Consider the following 18,323-nt stretch of genomic DNA (forward strand, 5'->3'; position numbering starts at 1 on the left):
AAGCCTCCCTTCCAGCCCTCCTCTCCGAAGTAAGGAGGGATAGAAACAGCGAGAGCCTCGGGGTGAGGATGAGCCACTTGCAGGGGTGGGCTGAAAACCCTTCCTGTTGTGAGGAAATTAGATTTTTGTCTGGACAGAAGGGGACAAACTAAATCAGTGATCTGGCCAGAGGGCTGAGTCCCCACCCATCAAAAGGTGGGTTCACACAGTATTGGAGTAGTTGCCGGATAAGTTCCCTCTAAGCTGCGTGGCTGCGCAGCTGCCTATTAAGCCCCACGCAGGGGCTCAAGGCTGTGGTGGGGAGAGATGCCTCTTCCCACTGGCCCCAGCACAGACCTGCAGTGGTGGGGAGTGGCGCCCCTCCTCTCCTGCCCCAGCATGGGCCTGCCCTGGACTTGCTGCAGCCAGGGGAGAGGATTCCCTCCCTTGGCCCAGCCCAGACCCACCAGGGCTTCCGCGGCCAGGGAGAGCCGCCTCTCCCCTGCCCTAGTTGCTGCAGTGAAAGAGGGCTGGGGGGTGTCCTATCTCCTCACAGCAGCCCCGGGGCAGCTTGCACCCCAAACCCCTCATATCCCCACCCTCTGCCCCAGCCCTGAGCCCCCTCCTGCACACCAAACCCCTCATTGCTGGCCCCACCCCAGACCCCGCACCTCCAGCCAGAGCCCTCATCCCAACTCTCTGCTCCAGCCCTGAGCCCCCTCCCACACGCTAAACCCCTCAGCCCTACCCCTACCACATGAATTTTGTTATGTGCACCAATATGAAGGTGATGTGTCACACATCACCTCTATATTGGTGCACATAAAATTCATTCTGCACATGGACATAAAAAATTAGAGGGAACTACTCTAACTATTGTTATTAACTGTTGTATGTAGCAAAAATAACTGTTGTTTACAGTATATTAAGCTTACCTTAAAGCTGACAGTACATTAAGCTTACCTTAAGAACGGACTCTGTGATACCCCAGGAAAAGTCACAGGGAAATTGACCTTGCAAAGCTGCAGGAGACTCTTTCAGAAAGAAGCCATTTTCTTGAATTATTTCTTTGTAATACAGTGCAGATGACTTTGGAATCCTTTCTTTTTGTTTACTGTTGAAATCTACATAAAATAATCCACGTCTAGTGCTGTAGGCATGTTGCCATTCAAAGCCATCAAGGAGAGACCAGGCTGTGTAACCAAACACATCTATTCTGTCGTATTTAATAGCTGCATAGGAGAAATAAATAAAAATGTGTTGTATATTAAAATATTCATTAATAAATGCAGTGTGATTTAGAGTATGAGCATGCATTATAACAAAGTAAAGAGAGTGTTGTCTATTATGAAACTGCCTGTTTCTCATCACTCAGAGCCACCAACTTCCTGAGTTCCCTGGGGGTGCTTGACCCCCGCTCCGTCCCAGGGCCCGCCCCCACTCCACCCCATCACCCAAACTCCCACCCCAGCCTCACCTCTTCCTGCCCCTGCTCCACTCCCGCCCAACCTTTCCCCACCCCATTCAGCCCCCTCCCCCTACCTCTTCCTGCCCCGGCTCTTCCCCTTCCCTCCCCAGTGTCTCCTCCATGCCACTGAACAGCTGATCACCAGCAGGCAGGAGGCGCTGGGGGTTGGGGGAAGGAGCTGATTGGGGGGGCCTGCCAGTGGGTGGGAGAGTTGTGGGGGGAGGAGCTGATCTAAAGGGTACCCACTATTTTTTTCCGTAGGTGATCCAGCCCCAGAGCACCCACGAATTCGGCGCCTACGTAATCACTCATGAGGGTATGTGCCCATTCTAACAAGTAGCAAAACCATGGCAACATATACATACATGCTGTTAAATATCTTAGCTTTTTTTCCCCCACTATCAAAGCAATTAGAAAAATATTTTTAAGAAACTAAGGGTATGTCTGCACTAGAAAAGCTACAGCGGCACAACTGCAGTGCTGTAGCTGTGCTGCTATAGTACAGACACGTACTACAGCAACAGAGAGGTTATTTCCATCACTGTAGTAAAATCCACCTCTCTAAGAGGTGATATCTAGGTCAATGGAAGAATTCTGTCAACCTAGTAGTGTCTACAACAGGGCTTAGGTCAGCTTAATTACATCACACAGGGCATGACATTTTTTACAGCCCTGAGCAAGGTAGTGTAGACCAGCCCTAAATAACTGTAGTAACATGCTTACTTTTCATATTTTAGGGTGCAGCATTTGTGCACTTTACAAACATGAAGTGATTTAACCTAAATAATCTGATTTTAAGATGTACTTCAGGCCTTGCAAGTTCAGTTTTGCACCTGAAAAATTAGAAGGCACAGTTAGAAGTCAGGCCTGCAATAGTTAATTCGTAAGCATAGTGTCTCATTTAATTAGTGTCACTGGTGTTTCTATCACATTTTTTACTTCCATACCTGTATTTCAAACGTCTTTGCTATTTACTCTTAAATCCCTGTGATAGTCTGCAACATTAAGGCTATGTCTACGCTAGTGACCTTACAGCAGCACAGCTATACTGCTGCAGCTACACAACTGTAAGGTCTCCCATGTAACCGCTCTATGCTGACAGGAGAGAGCTCTCCCGTCGGCATAATTAAACCACCCCCAACGAGCGGTGGTACCTATGTTGGCGGGAGAGCGTCACCAGCCATCGTAGCACTGTCCACACCAGTGCTTCTGTTGGTGTAACTTGTCGGTCAGGAGTGTGCTTTTTCACACCCCTGAATGACAAAAGTTTTACTGTCAAAAGTGCTAGTGTAGACCTAGCCTAAATGTGTGTGAATTTAATGATTGTGAAAGAACCTAGCTAGATAATTCACAGAATAACAGCACATGCAGTAGCAGTACAGGTTTCTTCACACCATTTTACCGTGCCTCTGAGTGGAGGCATATTAGTGAGAGAGCATTTCAGTGTACAGTCTCATTGAGTCCTGGGCCTTCCTGCTACATCTGACAAAAAGATTGCCAGTTAGTGCCAAATGTGTACTCCTGAGGGAATTCTGCACCTAAAACCATAAAAATTCGGTACACAATATTTTAAGATTTTTCAAATTTATGCACCTTTTATTTGTCAGTAAATAAATGTGGAGGCACCAGCATGGCAGTGGGGAGCATAGGCCACTTGCTGACTGGAGGTGGGAGATTATCCTGCAGGCCCTCCTCTCGCCTCCGGGACAGGGACTTGATGGTAAGGCTGCACCCAATCCTGAGACAAAGCAAGGGCTGGGCCTGCCCCAGAAACACTCCAGAGCCCCATGGGGAAACAAAGAAATCTGCAGGGGACATGAATTCTGCACACGCACAGTGGCACAGAATTCCCCCAGGAGTAAATGTGGGGGTGATTTCTCTGATGTGGTCACTGACTTACTGGGAATGGCATGGATACCTCCAGACTAATTTTTCATAGGACACCATACAGCCATTAGATGGTAATGACTTCTGTCATTACCAACCTGGGCTAGATTACAACTGGCAACCTGGAAGAAAAGCTCTGTACTCCATTACTAGTCATTTTAGCCTCCCAGTCCACATGTTCTCATTAGTAAATAACACACAAGAATATCATGTATTAATGTAAGGATTGGCTGCAAAATAAGGGGTGAAATGATGACCATTGAAATCAATGGGAGTTTTGTCAATGACTCCAGGGGAGCCAGGGTTCCATCCAAGGTCTGTAAAGGGGAAGCAAAGCCATGGAAGTCAGGAATTTCAAAATTAAGGCAGGTATTCCATCCTTATCCAACACTACATTTTGCTCATTTTCTTAGAACAACATTGAGTTACACACAGTCTCAACTTTACTTTGATATTGGTGTCTTTTTGTGACATTGTTTCACAACTTTAAGACTTTTTTCCTGCATGTTGTTATTGATTTGTATTACTCTGGCTCCTAGGAGTGCCAATCATGGACCAATACCGCACTGTGCTATGCACTGTACAAACACAGAACAAAAATATAGATTGGATTAGGTATAAAACAAGACACAGTTGATCACAGACAGTGGAGTACAAGGAAATAATGAGACAAAACTGGTCAACATAATAGGCAGCTTCAGTGTAGACATCATGGTGAAAGAAAATAATGAGATAGCTTTGTAGAGATTTACAGGGAGCTTCTCCCAAACGTGAAGGACATCATGGGAGAAAGCACAAAGGTGGTTGTTTGAAAATGTAACAAGTGAGTGAGGCATCATTGGCCAAGCCGAGATGGGAGTCAACATCTCGATAGTGAATGAGAGATGATAGGTAAGGGGAGATGTGAAGAGCGTTGAAAGTAAAGACAAATAGCTTATGTTTGAATGCCACAAAGAAGGGGGAGCCAGTGAAAGCATCTAAAGAAAGGGGTGGGAGAGGCAAAGTGATGGACTAGGAAAATTATTTTTGCAGCTGCATTCTGAATGGATATGAGTTGGGCAAGACTGCATTTGGCAAGGCCAGAAAGAAGGCTGTTGCAACAATCAAGATGATGAGAGCCTGTTATGAAGGAAGAATCAGCAGAATGTAGATACAACCTGGATGTGAGAACCTAGAGAAATCCAAGTTGAAGGGGATGACCAAGTTACAGGCCTCAGTGACAGACAGGATGGTGTTGCCTACAGTGATTGAGAAAAGAGAGCAGAAGGAAGGGTTGGGGAGTGGGGAAGAGGGCAGAATAAGAGGTCTGCTTTAGGCACATTGAGCTTTAGCTGACAGCTAGACATCCATGAGGAGATGTCAGAAACAGGCTGAGATTTTAGTTTTGACAGAAAGAGTCAGGATTGAAGTAGAGGTAGATCTATGGAGTTGTCAACATAAAGATGGTAGTTGAATTTGTGTTTGGATGAAATTACACAGAAATAAGGCGTAGAGAGGAAAGAAAAGGGGACCAAGAACAGAACCCTGTGGAACCCTGAGATGGTGTGTCCACTCCACAAAACTCTGAGTAGCTTAATGTGGGCCAGAAGGGGTCAATTACAGGGCTGGCTCCAGATCCCAGCGCGCCAAGCACGCGCTTGGGGCAGCATTTTGCCGGGAGGGCGGCAGGCGGCTCCGGCGGACCTCCTGCAGGCATGACTGTGGAGGGTCCGCTGGTCCTGCAGCTCCGGTGGACCTCCCGCAGACGTGCCTGCGGAGGGTCCGCTGGTCCCGCAGGTCCGGTGGAGCATCCGCAGGGCACGCCTGCAAGAGGTCCCCCGGAGCCGCGGGACCGGCGACCGCCAGAGCGCGCCCCGCAGCACGCCGCCCTGCTTGGGGCGGCGGAATTCCTAGAGCCGCCCCTGGTCAATTAGTTTTATATTCTGCACCTTGAGGGGAAATAAGGATTGATAAGGCCTAATGGCAGACGAAGCCCCTTTGGGGGAAGAATTTGAGTCTGAAAGTGAAAGCAAGAAGAGGAGACAAGTGGAGGCAAGTGAAGCATGGAAAGAATCAACATCAATGGATACTTAATTAGTTTTCCCATCACTCAACCAAAGGGCCATCAAGGAACATCTCATTCCTCTTCTCACATCCTCATCCCACCACCTGGGACTTATTTAATTATTTAACTTCATTTGCCTCTTATTTCTCTTTATTGTTTCTTTATTGCTAGTAAGTACCTGACAGTCAACTTATATTGGAAACATAGGGTTTGTTAAAGGTGATTTACAAAACAGATATAAGCAGAAAAAATATAAAGCATTAATTTTCTAGACATGCTATGCATATAGCACAGCACTGTCTATGCATGTGTCTATACTGGGAAAAATCAAAGCTGTAAACTTTTCTGGTACAGCTCTGACAGTGGTAGAAGATGTAGCGGAAACAAGACTCAGACATTTTTATCATGCAGTTGTGGTGTTTGTTAGGCTTCAGCCAAAAGGGACAGCATGTGGTATGCCTCTTGCTTCATTGACAGGCTTGCCACATACTACCAAATGCTGCATTCCCCACTGTGTCCTGGTACACTATACATTAGCCAGTTCTCTTGCAATGATGTCTTATATACAGCTTATATTTTAGTGATTCAAAACATTTTAATTATCTTAGGTTGAAAAATGAAGGGGCACTACATTACTGAAAAAATAAGGTCAAATTCTAATTTCACTTACTTCAGAGGGTCCAGTTTCCTTGAACCAGCAGGTATAAAGTATTATCCAGCTTCTTGTATTATGCTGCCATAAGCAGCTATCCCATTACATACTATTGGCTTATATGGGTGCTAATTTTGGGTAAAAATTATCCAGTCTGATTTACCATAGACTAAGTCTTTCATATTATCTCTTGAAACCATAATATATCAGTAAAATATGTATGTGTTCCAGGTGTTATTCACAGTTAGGCAAAAGATGAGTGTACATCACAATGAGGCTGTTGTTAAGGAGGCCATTTTATATTCTGAAGTCAAGGTGAGGCACCTTGTATAATCAAACAATTCTACCCTCTCCCCTCACAATTCCTCAGAACTGGCTATTGTCTGAACATTACCAAGTACTTCTGAAAAGCAGATCTACAAACTACTCCCATTCCCAGCTCTTCACAGTGAAACCTTTGTAAATGAACACAATCTAGTTGTGCTTACTTGTTTGACCGTGTGTAGACATCCTTAAAAATTTCAGCATAATCACTTTTTTTACTCGAAAGGTTTGCATCTGGACTTAATTTTATTTTTAAATGTCTAAAGACATCAAGTTACTGGACTAACAACTTAAAAATTTATTGTGCACTTATCAGTTACAGAGTGGAAAAGTGTGTGAAACCTGAAATAGTTTTCCCCTAAACCTAATAAACAAATGGATTTAAATTAAATTACAAAATAAAATTTGTTTGCAGACTGAGAACTTGGCTGCTAACAGTGTCTTTCATTTGATAGAGGTCTGTAGTGTTGTTTGGTACCATATCTAAATAAAATAGTCTCCCTCACAAATCAGTGTCTACATCAGTTTGTTTCTAGAAGGATGTCACAAATACAAGATTATGTATTATGAAATCTGTCGATAGAAGTAATCGTGATGTCAAATTCAGCCATACAAAATTCACTACAAGATCTAGTAGGACAGGAATGTGGCTGAGAGTGAAATATGTTTTATTCAAACAAGTTTCTTTTGTGATTAGTAATTTATGACAAGCAAATAGTGGATTTTTTAAAACAGAGACAATATCTCAAAGTCCAGATCTGCACCTGAACTTTGCTACTGTATCTACATGGTACCTAAAATAGCTTGAACCATAATGCTGGAGTTTAACATTCTCAAATGTTATGAAAGTTGGGATCTGGATGCATATTTGAACTTTATGATTTGGGGCCATCTTTAAGTTTAATATAGCTGAAAGTTTACCCCAGTATCAAAATGTATCTTTAAAACCATTCTTTCTTTCTTTTTTTCCCCCATGGAATAACACAGTATGTTTTGAACTTTAAAGACTCAGCAAATTAGCTGCCATAAGTGACTGCTAGCACTCCTTCTACGGGAAGGTAAATTCTTGGGTCTGAGTCATTCCATGTTTTTAATGTGGCATGTCACATGCTAAATTTAACAACAGCCAACACAAAGGACTCTGTCTGCAAAAATCTGTGCTACTGTTGCTTATCACAACCAATAGGTGTCACTAACAGAATGAGGAAAAATAGAAAACTGTGTGTGGGGAAGGGGAAACAAACATTGAATTTGTAGCGGGATTAAGTATTATTATAAATATTTGCATGTAATACAGAATGCAAATTTTAACCTTCAGAAAGTTTTCCACTACTTAGGCCTTATAAAGGGACACTATCAAGATGAAACTTGTGCATTTAAAATAATAATAATTTCTGTGTTACATGTTAGAGCTAAAGAATCCTTACCATTTCTGCCATTTATTTACTTTTTGCATTTTTTTAAGTTTAGATAATGAACCTAGTTCATTTAACTTTTGCTAGTAGGCGTTTTACTGTTTGCTTCTCATGTAGTAACATTTCCAATGGTACACGGTAACATGTAAAATAAAAATAGACACTGTTTGAGTTGAAAGAAATGTAACAAACAAGACTTCCTACTCATATTGTTTTGTAAAGTGTTCTTTAAACCAAGCCTAAATGTTGGGCCTAAGCTCTTTATGGCAAGGATCATCTTCTGTTCTGTGGTTGTACGACTCTGAGCACAATGAGCCCCAGCCCCATGACTTGGTGCTACTGCAATACTAATAATTACTAACAATAAACATAGTCAACAGTATCTCTTTTAAAGAAACACTGAATGTTTTAAAAGTACTGAATTTGTATACAAACCTTGTAAAACCTTATTAATGAAGTTCTTCATCATGTAGATGGCTGTGGTGTCTTCTGTTTTCACATGGCTGTCAGTGAACCAACCATTCTCTGCAATCAGGATTCTGGGATTGGTGTATTCCAGTTTAATCCAATTCAGTACTTCCCTCAAATTGAGTGACAAATTTTGTCCCATTTTAGCTAGTGTGTTTGGGGGTTTAAAATTATTAGGACCAAAGGAAAATGCAAAGAAGTCAGCTGTTCCTTTTATATAGTTTTTCTCAGCCTCAGTAAAGTTGGGCAGAAAATAATATAATTTATTTTTCAGTTCTTCTGGGTAATCCCCATCCCCATGAATGGGCTTGGCAAACCATCCTAGCACTCTCTCCATGGACTGCTGACACTTATTAATGTCCAAAGTATCATCTGATTTGTTAGGTTCAATCCAGTGGGATCCCAAGGTTATTGACAAAAAACCCTTCTGATGTGGCCGAAAGTGTGTGTTGTAGTTATGCCAAACTTTTGCATGAGCCTAATGAGAAAAACAAACAAACAAAACACACCATTAAATTCTGATTCTCTAAAAGTCATAAGGCATTTATGTAATAATGTGATTTACAGTGGTCTCTTAGCAACATTAATGAACAGCATTGGTACATACAGGTACATTCATTATACTGTTGGACTATAGTCACTAGTCTCAATAATTTTGAGATTTTAAATATATCAGTAATTAATGTGTCTTTCTCCTTAGCAAAGGTTACACAAGTTAGGAGTCTCCAATTAGTTTTCATGAGACAGCATTATCTGACTACTATCCTATCAACCTGAGGAATACCTGGGTTTGCTGGGCACACAAATCATTCCTGCTAGCCTGCTCCTCTTGGGATACACTTCAACTGGTCTACTTCACTTAATTGGGCAACAACTCTGTGTATAAGTGCTCACTGATAGAGGTAAGTTTTGCTCAGTGTATAAACCTTAATAATTAAAGAAAGGCCCAAGCTGCAAAGTTTGGGCTCAGATTTCAACTTCCCCAAAGTTTGGAGGATTTTTGATCCAGGATTTTGGTTCATGCCCATCCCTGCTTTAAACTTTCTGTAATCACAACTTATCTGACAATGCATGAGGCAAAACACAATGCAACTTTTTCCTCATGCATGTTGGCTCTGAAGTACTGAAAGTAATATCATATTGGTTTTACCAGTAAAGTAACAAGATATGGCTCAGAAGATACATAGGTAGCACTCAGAATGGAACAAATATATTAGTAAATAGTAGTAGTTTTACTAATGACTTCAATGGCAATCAAATGGCACACTGGCACCTTAAGTCAATTTTCTGAACGTGATCACATTTGAAAGATGCATATTATGCAGCACATACCAGGATGATCTTAATATGCCATGACAACTCATTCCATGTTCATCATTTAAATAAGATATGAATATAATCAAACTTTGTCTATGATCTCTGTATGAAAAACCATATATGAGACTTTAATATTATCTGAGTCAGATGGGGACTATGAAAATTATTCAGACAAACAGAATTTTGGATAAAGGAGGGTCTTTTGAATGGATTTGACATACATGAAGGCATTTGACCTCTACTCAGATAAAGGAGTTTGCCAGATAATTGAGTTTACTTTGTTTCTCAAGTGTGGATCTTTACTTTGGGCTGAAAAAAATTGCACTGTTTACACACAGAGAAAATACTGACAGACATGAAACACTTATAGTTCTGAGTTACACCGGCATAATTAGCAAACAAAATAATTCTGCTTAGAAACATAGTAATTTTAGTTAAACAATGTCACACATTTGACACCTATTTTGGAACAAAAGACACCGCTAGACTCAAAGTGACTGGTATGAGAGTCAAATACATGCTTGGGTAAGTTAAAGAACACTGGAGAAGACAGTTTAGTGAAATCTTGTATATCAGCTGTTTTATGGTTGTCCAAAGCCACCATCTCTCTATCATAACATTGATACAAGGTCTATCTTTAGAAACACTGATAAAACTTAACATTAATCTTTGAAATGCAGAATCCATAGCTAAATGGGGAAGTCAGCAAAATGGTATTCAGGAGGCAAATTTAAAGATACAGTCTAATATAATGTCAGTGTTCTCTTAAGATTCCAGTTAGAGAATATCACATCTACAATACATTATTCATTGACATCACAAAAACCACTGTCACAACTGATGCTAGCTGGCACCCTTGGCAGAGAGGTCAATGTGTAGGTAGGAATATAGACCAAAGTACTCTCTTAGGGCTTGTCTAAACTCAAAATGCTACAGGAGCACAGCTCCATCGCTGCAGCTATGCCACCATAGTACTTCAGTGTAGATGCTACCTAAGCTGACGGGAGGGATTCTCCTGTTGGCATAGGTAATACATCTCCCCAAATGGCAGTAGCTACGTCAACGGAAAAGTTATTCCATTGACCTAGTACTGTCTACATGAGGACTTAGGTCGGCTTAACAATGCTGCCTCAAGAGTGTGGATTTTTCACAGACCTAACCAACGTAGTTAAAGTGACCTTATTTTCTAGCATAGGCCAGGCCTTACTCTCTTCCAGGTGTCCCTCCAGCTCATGGTTGGACAGTATGGGAAGGCTTGCTTTGCCACTGACCTATTTAGTACATGTTTTGTGGCAATTTCCACTGCAGTCAGTCTGACACCTTTTTCAAACACTATCTTAACTCACAGTTATTAATAAAAATAGTTGTTTTTACAACATTTTACAAGAAAATGCCTGCAGAAGTTGGCAGTGTATACTCACTATTATGAATCATGACACTATCCATGAAGTTAAGTGCATCAGAACAATGTAAACACATCTCTAGATGTAGAGATGGAGGGAAAGGGAGTGTTAAAAAATAATCCACAGCTAAAATGCAGTGGTTCATGGTAAAATGCAATGATGGAGAATTTATTATATGCATATGATCTTTCAGAAGGCTGGCTAGAAACAAATAAAATGTGCTACTACTATTCAAAAGCCTTGTCTACCCTGGGGATTTCAGCCACTGGTACCAGTCACCAGTGTATTTTACTGATGTTAAACCCCTAATATAGATAGGCAAAACCACTATAAGCCAGGATTTGCACTGGTGCAGCTTTACTCCAATTTCAATCAGGGGTAAACTGCATTGGTATGAATTGCGGCTTAGCCTGCCTACACTAGAAGTTTTTACTGGTGCAATGGGGACAACAGTATCTGCCTAGTCGGGCGCTGTTGTGAGCCTTGATTCATTAATGTTTGTAAAGCAATTAAAATCCTCCGATAGGTGTTATATAAATAATAAATTGGTTCCATCCATAATGCCATTTTGCTATCTTGCAGTGCTATGGATTAAACATAAAATAAATATCAGTTTTAAAAGTTAGATCACACAAAACATTGGCTATTTTGAGTAAATATTGACTAATCTTTTTTCAGTTAGCGTTTAATACCTAATCTTTCATTTGCCTTTTAGATCAAGGCTAAACATCAAGGCTAAGTACACAATGGAGGTAACATCAATACTGTGCATTTTATTCTAGGCGCATGTGACATTAATTTCAGCACATTTTCCTGATATGAATGTAGCAAACATACAATGGATTTGAAGTCAAATACAATGCTAAATTAGTTAATATAAACCCATTAAGAATGCTTAGTCTACACTAGCCTGTTTAATAAAATAAGGAAAGCAATGTTATATGTATTCATTTCTTAGCTTTACAGATCACTGTCTGATAATCATGTTCTGTAAGTCCTTTACCATGCTGTCTAAGGCCCTGATCCTGCACTGAACCTTGTGCAGGTGCAGGGGGCTGCTCCTGCAAACTCACTATAGGACTGAGGCCTTCATTCATCTTTTCCCATATGATTTGTTACGGTCAGATTATTTTCCTTAAACCCTTTTGCAATCAGCAGAGAAGAAAGCATCACTGCTGATGCTAATTTACATTAGTGCACAAAAGGCATGAACAGTTTAGAATAAGAATTAGAATGAAAAATACAAGCATGACTTTTTAAAATTGGTTTAACAAAAATTATTCAGTTATTGTGTTTTGTTTTCTTTTTGAAACCGTGAAGAGGCAGAACAAAGAATCTGACTGGATAGGTGACATTTCTGATATTTGTTACCTCTTTTTGACACAACAAGCAACTAGTCTAAGCCTATGTCTACACTACAGACCTTACAGCGGCACAGCTCTACCACTGTAGCTGCGCTGCTGTAAGATCTCCTGTGTAGCTGCTCTATGCTGGCGGGAGAGAGCTCTCCCGTAGGCATAATTAAACCACCCCCAACGAACACACCGGTGCTTTTGTTGGTGAAACTTATGTCAGTCGGTGGAGGGGGAGAAGGAGGGAAATCACACCCGCGACTGACAAAAGTTTTGTCGACAACAGCGCTGGTGTAGACAAAACCTGAGTTTCAGGGGTTGTTGGTTGTTCTAATTGGCAGTAGAAATTGACAATAGAGTCTAGTATTTTCTCTGATGCAATCTTGTTTATTTACCAGGAATGTACAAAGTCCTACTTCTGTAAATGCAGGAGGAACTAAAAACAAAAGGTTAACTGGTTTATAGACCCAAGCTTCTTTCAGCCAACATCCCCAACCTAGAACCTCTCTCTCTGTTTCTCCCAGAAATACACTGCTTCCAGATGCTGCTTGGTTTTCCCTTTTTGGTCTCTGAGTCTCTCTCTAAGCATGGCTACACTTGCAAGTTAGAGCACATTAACACAGCCCCAGGCGCCCTAACTCCCAACCCGTCCACACTGGCAAGGCACTTAGAGCGCCTGAACTCTGGAGCACTTCTGGTAACCAGGGCCAGCTCCAGCTTTTTTGCCACCCCAAGCAGCAAAGAAAAAAAAAAAGCCGTAATCGGCGGCACTTCGGCAGCTGCTCTCCCGCGCCACTTCATTCTTCGGCAGCAATTTGGCGGCCAGTCCTTCCCTCCGAGAGGGACTGAGGGACCCGCTGCCGAATTGCCGCTGAAGACCCAGACGTGCTGCCCTCTTCCATGGGCCGCCCCAAGCACTTTGACTAGCCTCTGGAAATGTCCCATCATCCCCTTAAGTCAAGTGGCCATTCTTGTAATTGTTTTGGAATCGGCTGTAGGAATGCAGATATCCCTTTTCAAAGCTCCGTTTCTGACAGCAGGCATGCTTATCTGCTCTGGGACAAAGCAAGCCATTGGTGTGGAATGTTGCTTGCTGTGAGTGTGTGAGAGAGAGGTGGGAGGAAGGGGGGTCTGAACTTACAAGACAGCCTGCTGTGACACTCTCAGCACCCAAAAAACCCACTCTCTCTCTCCCCACATATACACAACACACTCCCTGTCACACTCCACCCCACCCCCTGCATTTGAAAAGCACATTGCAGCCACTTGAACACTGAGATAGCTACCAGAATGAACTGCTCTTTGAGGTGTTGCAAGAGTTGCTAATGTGGCCATGCCAGTGCGCTTCCAGCTGAGAGTGTAAACACTATGCAGCGTTTTCCCTGCTGCGGTCTCTGAAGGCTGGGAACTCCCAGCACTCTACAGCTGCAAATGGAGCCATGCCCTCTGTTTCTTGTCTGCACTCCAGCTTGTCTTTTTCACACACACAATCCACACACACCTACTCAGAACAATAGCCAGTGGAACCCTCCACCCACATGGTGCTAGATTTTGGGCAGATTTCATTGTGCCTTGTATTAGGTTGGGTCTCTTTAACTGTCTCTTTCAGCTATACTTAATGAAGGGCGTGTTCACACTCATCCGTTTCAATGTATTATTAGTTATAAGTATTAGGACTTGTCTGCATTGGCAAGTTTCTGTGCACTAAAGCAGCTTTCTGCGGTGTAACCCCTGAGGTGTACACACTATCAAGCCACAAACTGCGCAGTGCAGCGCTGTAAAAAAACAAAAACAAACCATCCCGACAAGAGATGTACACCTTTCTGTGCAGGGGCTACAGTGCTGTGGTACCAGTGTAGACACTCTGGTTGATTACAGCCCTGCGATTGGCCTCCGGAAGGTGTCCCAAAATGCCTGTTCTCACCTCTCTAGTCATTGGTTTGAACTCTACTGCCCTGCCCTCAGGTGACCAACTGTGAGCCCCACCCCTTAAATTCCTTGGGAATTTTGAAAGTCCTCTTTCTGTTTATTCGGTGACGCGTGCAGTGGTCTCAGCACATCTTTCCAGGTGACCATGCCTGCTCCATGCACCAGGCGATCCCCCACTTGGAACAATGCCAAGCAGCTGGACCTTATCAGCATTTGGGGAAAGGATGCTGTCCAGTCCAAGCTGTGCTCCAGCTATAGGAATTATGACAGATTTAACGATGCATGACAGAAAGGGGCCATGACCAGGACACCCTGCAGTGCAGGGTCAAAAAGTGAAGGAGCTGTAGCTCCTTCACTAGGTGTTCTGCAGAACACCTACCACAAGCTGCAGGAGGCAAACCGCCATTCCGGTGCTGCGCCCACGAGTTGCTGGTTCTACAAAGAGCTGGACACAATACTCGGGTGGCAAACCCATCTCCACTGCAAAGGCCACCGTGGAAACTTTGGTGACTCATGTGCCAGTCAAGAGTGGATTGAGCCAGGAGGAGGAAATCTTGGACGAGGATGTGGAGGGCGATGGGGACCCAGAGACAGAGGATGACTCAGGGGTCAGAGATGCATCCAGCCAGGAGCTGTTCTCTGCCTTAGAGGAGGCTAGCCAGTCACAGCTCTCGGAGCCTGGCAAAGCGCAAACTGGAGAGGAGGCCCCTGGTAAGTGGTTTGATTTTGGGAATTGCTGGAGCGAGTTTTTGGGGGCAGGAGGGTTGCAGAAAGCAGGCTTGTGTCTGTATGATGTGCGTACCACCACATGCCTAGTCTGAGCAGCGGAACAGGGTGCTGATTGACTCCCTCATTTCATGGGAATCTGCCCCAGAGATCTCCACAAAACTTTCATGGAGATACTGGGCAATCTGATGCCACAGACTCTTTGGCAGAGCTATTTTGTTTCTTGCCCCATTAAGGGTAACTTTCCTGTGCCACTCTGCCATCACTGGTGGGGGGGGGGCAGGGACCGGCGTTGCTGCACACAGGCGAGCTGCATAAGGGCCAGGGCGGAAGCCACAGTCTTGGAGAAGACCCTCCCTTGATTCCCTGCTCACCCTCAGCAGCGAGATATCTTCCATAATGAACACAGCCTGTGGAAAATGTGGGGACAGTAATGATTATAAGGATCCCCCTACAGTGCTGGCTCTCCCCAGAAGCCATGTGCCCAGTGTACAGTATGGTCCTGGAACACTGATTTCCCCTGCCCCTAGGTCTTGTGGCTCATGTATGTTTGCCTGGGGTCAGCCAGTTAGTGACAGGTATGTGAACAGTGGCTGTGTTTTAAAGCACTGAATCAGTGTTGTGTTGCAAACAATACTGCTTCTGTAAAATATTGCATTTTGGCTTCTCAGATATGACTTTGGGAGCTCAGCCTCCCTCTTTGTTATTGCCGGCTGAATGGCTGCGCAGAATTAGAAAGCAGACATGAGGAACTAAAGAGGACTTTCTGCATGATGTCATGATGCACTCTGCGGCCAAAAAACAAGAATTGAAGGAGTGGCGGGACAGCCAGAAGAGGGACCGAAAGGAAAATGTGGCACACCAGAATGAAGCCATAGAGCAGCTCTTAAAGGTTATGGAGCACCAAGAGGACACGATCCAGGCACTACTAGCACTGTAAACCGAGCAGCTCCGCGCCCGCCCTCCTGCAGCTGCTGTCGCAAAACTTTTTCCCCCCATGTGCCCCGCAGACACTGCCAAAACACTCTTATCAATTTCCTGGCTTCAGTCTGTACCCGCTGCATTCCACTCCTGCCCTGTGGACTCCCAGTACCCACTGCACTCAACACCTGTCCCTCTGCAGTTTAGCCCTGCTGAAGTACAGTACCCGCTGCATTATACTTCAAAGGACAGGGCTGCATAGGATACCTAGACATATACAAATCTTAACCGTCCTGGAACCCCACCTCCTCCTTCCCTTCTGCCACAGTTCCAATGTGGTTTTTTTTTTGTTTGTCTCTCCCCTCCAGTTATTGTTTTTTAATAAAAGATTTTTTTTTTGGTTTGAAAGCCATCTTATTCCATTAACTGAAAGAAAACAGACCCTTGCAAAGCAACAGGCAATTTTCTTAAACCTTCACAGTGCATCGTCTGAACCAATCACAATCACCTCCTAGCATTACAAGCACTGCACTCCCGAGCATAGCAACAAATTTCAGCTTCAGATTGCTGCCTCAAGGCATCCCTGATCCTTATGGCCCCGCACTGGGCCCCTCTAATAGCTCTGGTCTCTGGCTGTTCAAATTCAGCCTCCAGGCGTTGAGCCTCAGTGGTCCAGCCCCGAGCAAAGCTTTCACCCTTCCCTTCACAAATGTTATGGAGCATACGGCACATGGCTATAAGCATAGGAATATTGTCATCGGCCAGGTCCATCCTCCCATATAGGTAGTGCCAGTGAGCCTTTCAACGGCCAAAAGCACACTCAACTTGTTCTGCACTTGCTCAGCCTGTTGTTCAACCACTCCTTGCTGCTACCAAGGTACCCTGTGTATGACTTTATAATCCATGACATTAAGGGGTAGGCAAGGTCTCCCAGGATCACAATGGGCATTTTGACTTCCCCTATGGTGATCTTCTGGTCCGGAAAGAAAATTTCTGCTTGCCGCTTCCTGAACAGGCCAGTGTTCCAAAAGATGCGTGCGTCATGCACCTTTCCGGACCAGTCTGCGTTAATGTCTGTGAAACACCCATGGTGATCTACAAGCACCTACAGTACCATAGAGAAATACCCCTTCCGATTAATGTACTCGGTGGCTAGGTGGTCTGGTGCCAGAATTGGAATATATGCCCCTCCACAGTTAGGGAACCACATTTGTGCAAAGCCTTCCACAATGTCATGCACGTTGCTCAGAGTCACGGTCTTTCGGAGCAGGATGCGATTAATGGCCTTGCACACTTCCGTCAACATGTGTCCAACGATTGACTTTCCCACTCCAAACTGGTTAGCAACCAATCAGTAGCAGTCTGGAGTAGCCAGCTTCTACAATACAATCACGATGTGCTTCAACAACAAGGCAACTCTCATTCTTGAGTCCTTGCTCATCACACAGTCTCATGAATGTGGCTTTCCTCATCTGAAAGTTCTGCAGCCACTGCTCGTCATCCCAGACGTGCATCACGATGTGATCCCACCACTCAGTGTTTGTTTCCCAAGCCCAAAAGCGCTGTTCCACTGCAGTCAGCACCTCCATAAATGCCAAAAGCAATCTCGTGTCGTAGCTACTATGCATGGCAAGATCAATGTCGAACTCCTCTTGCCTTTGTAGTTTAAGGAATAATTCCACTGTCACTCGTGACATGTTAATGAGAACAAGCAGCATATTGGTAAACAGTGCAGGATCCATTCCTGCAGACTGAAGAGGCAGAGTGCATCACAGGACAGGACCCAGGATGCCCTGCGACCCCCCCCCCCACCTTCCCACAACTCTTAGCGGCAGAAGAGGAAGACATGCTTTGTGGGATAGCTGCCCAGAGTACACTGCTCCGAATACCACTGCAAGGGCCACAAGTGTGGACACGCTATTGCTCAGGCAGCTGTCAGTGTGAACACACAACATCGGTTTCCCTTCAGCACTGAGTGGTGCTGTAACTGCTGGTGATGTAACTCTGCCAGTGTAGACATACCGTTTGACTTCATTTTGGAAGAAAGGCAAATGTGTCAAAATTGATTAGATTTCAGTTCAAGGAGCTTTTTGTCAGTGATAGATACTACATGTTCAGTAGTGGTAGCACCTTAATCTTGCAAGCTGCTCCACATGGTTGAATGCTTGTGCCTTTGTAGAAACCCATTTTAATTAATGGGGCTCTACAAAGGTGGAGAGTTCCACCCATTCCAGCACAGCGTGGAGGCTCCAGACTCTTACTATTAACTGTGTAGTATGTTGAATATGTTGCATTCAAATTATTTCCAAACAATTTAAGGAAAATAAGTTGAATTAAACAAATCATATGGGAACAGACAAACTGAATCTGTGTGTTCAAAAACTTACGAAATAGTCTTATCACCCAGGGCTCTTAATATTTAAGAAATAAAAATACAA

The 18,323-nt window shown here is 43.7% G+C and overlaps 1 protein-coding gene across 1 annotated transcript in view; it reads right to left on the minus strand.

Moving 5' to 3' along the window:
- The window catches only part of KLB (klotho beta), a 66,216-nt gene that overhangs the window by 19,986 nt on the left and 27,907 nt on the right, over positions 1-18,323 (minus strand). The window contains 2 exon segments of the mRNA XM_039540174.1: positions 943-1,211; positions 8,205-8,715. Coding sequence (XP_039396108.1) covers positions 943-1,211; positions 8,205-8,715 — 780 coding nt within the window.

The sequence above is a fragment of the Mauremys reevesii genome, linkage group 5 (assembly GCF_016161935.1).
Source record: "Mauremys reevesii isolate NIE-2019 linkage group 5, ASM1616193v1, whole genome shotgun sequence".
NCBI lineage: Eukaryota > Metazoa > Chordata > Testudines > Geoemydidae > Mauremys > Mauremys reevesii.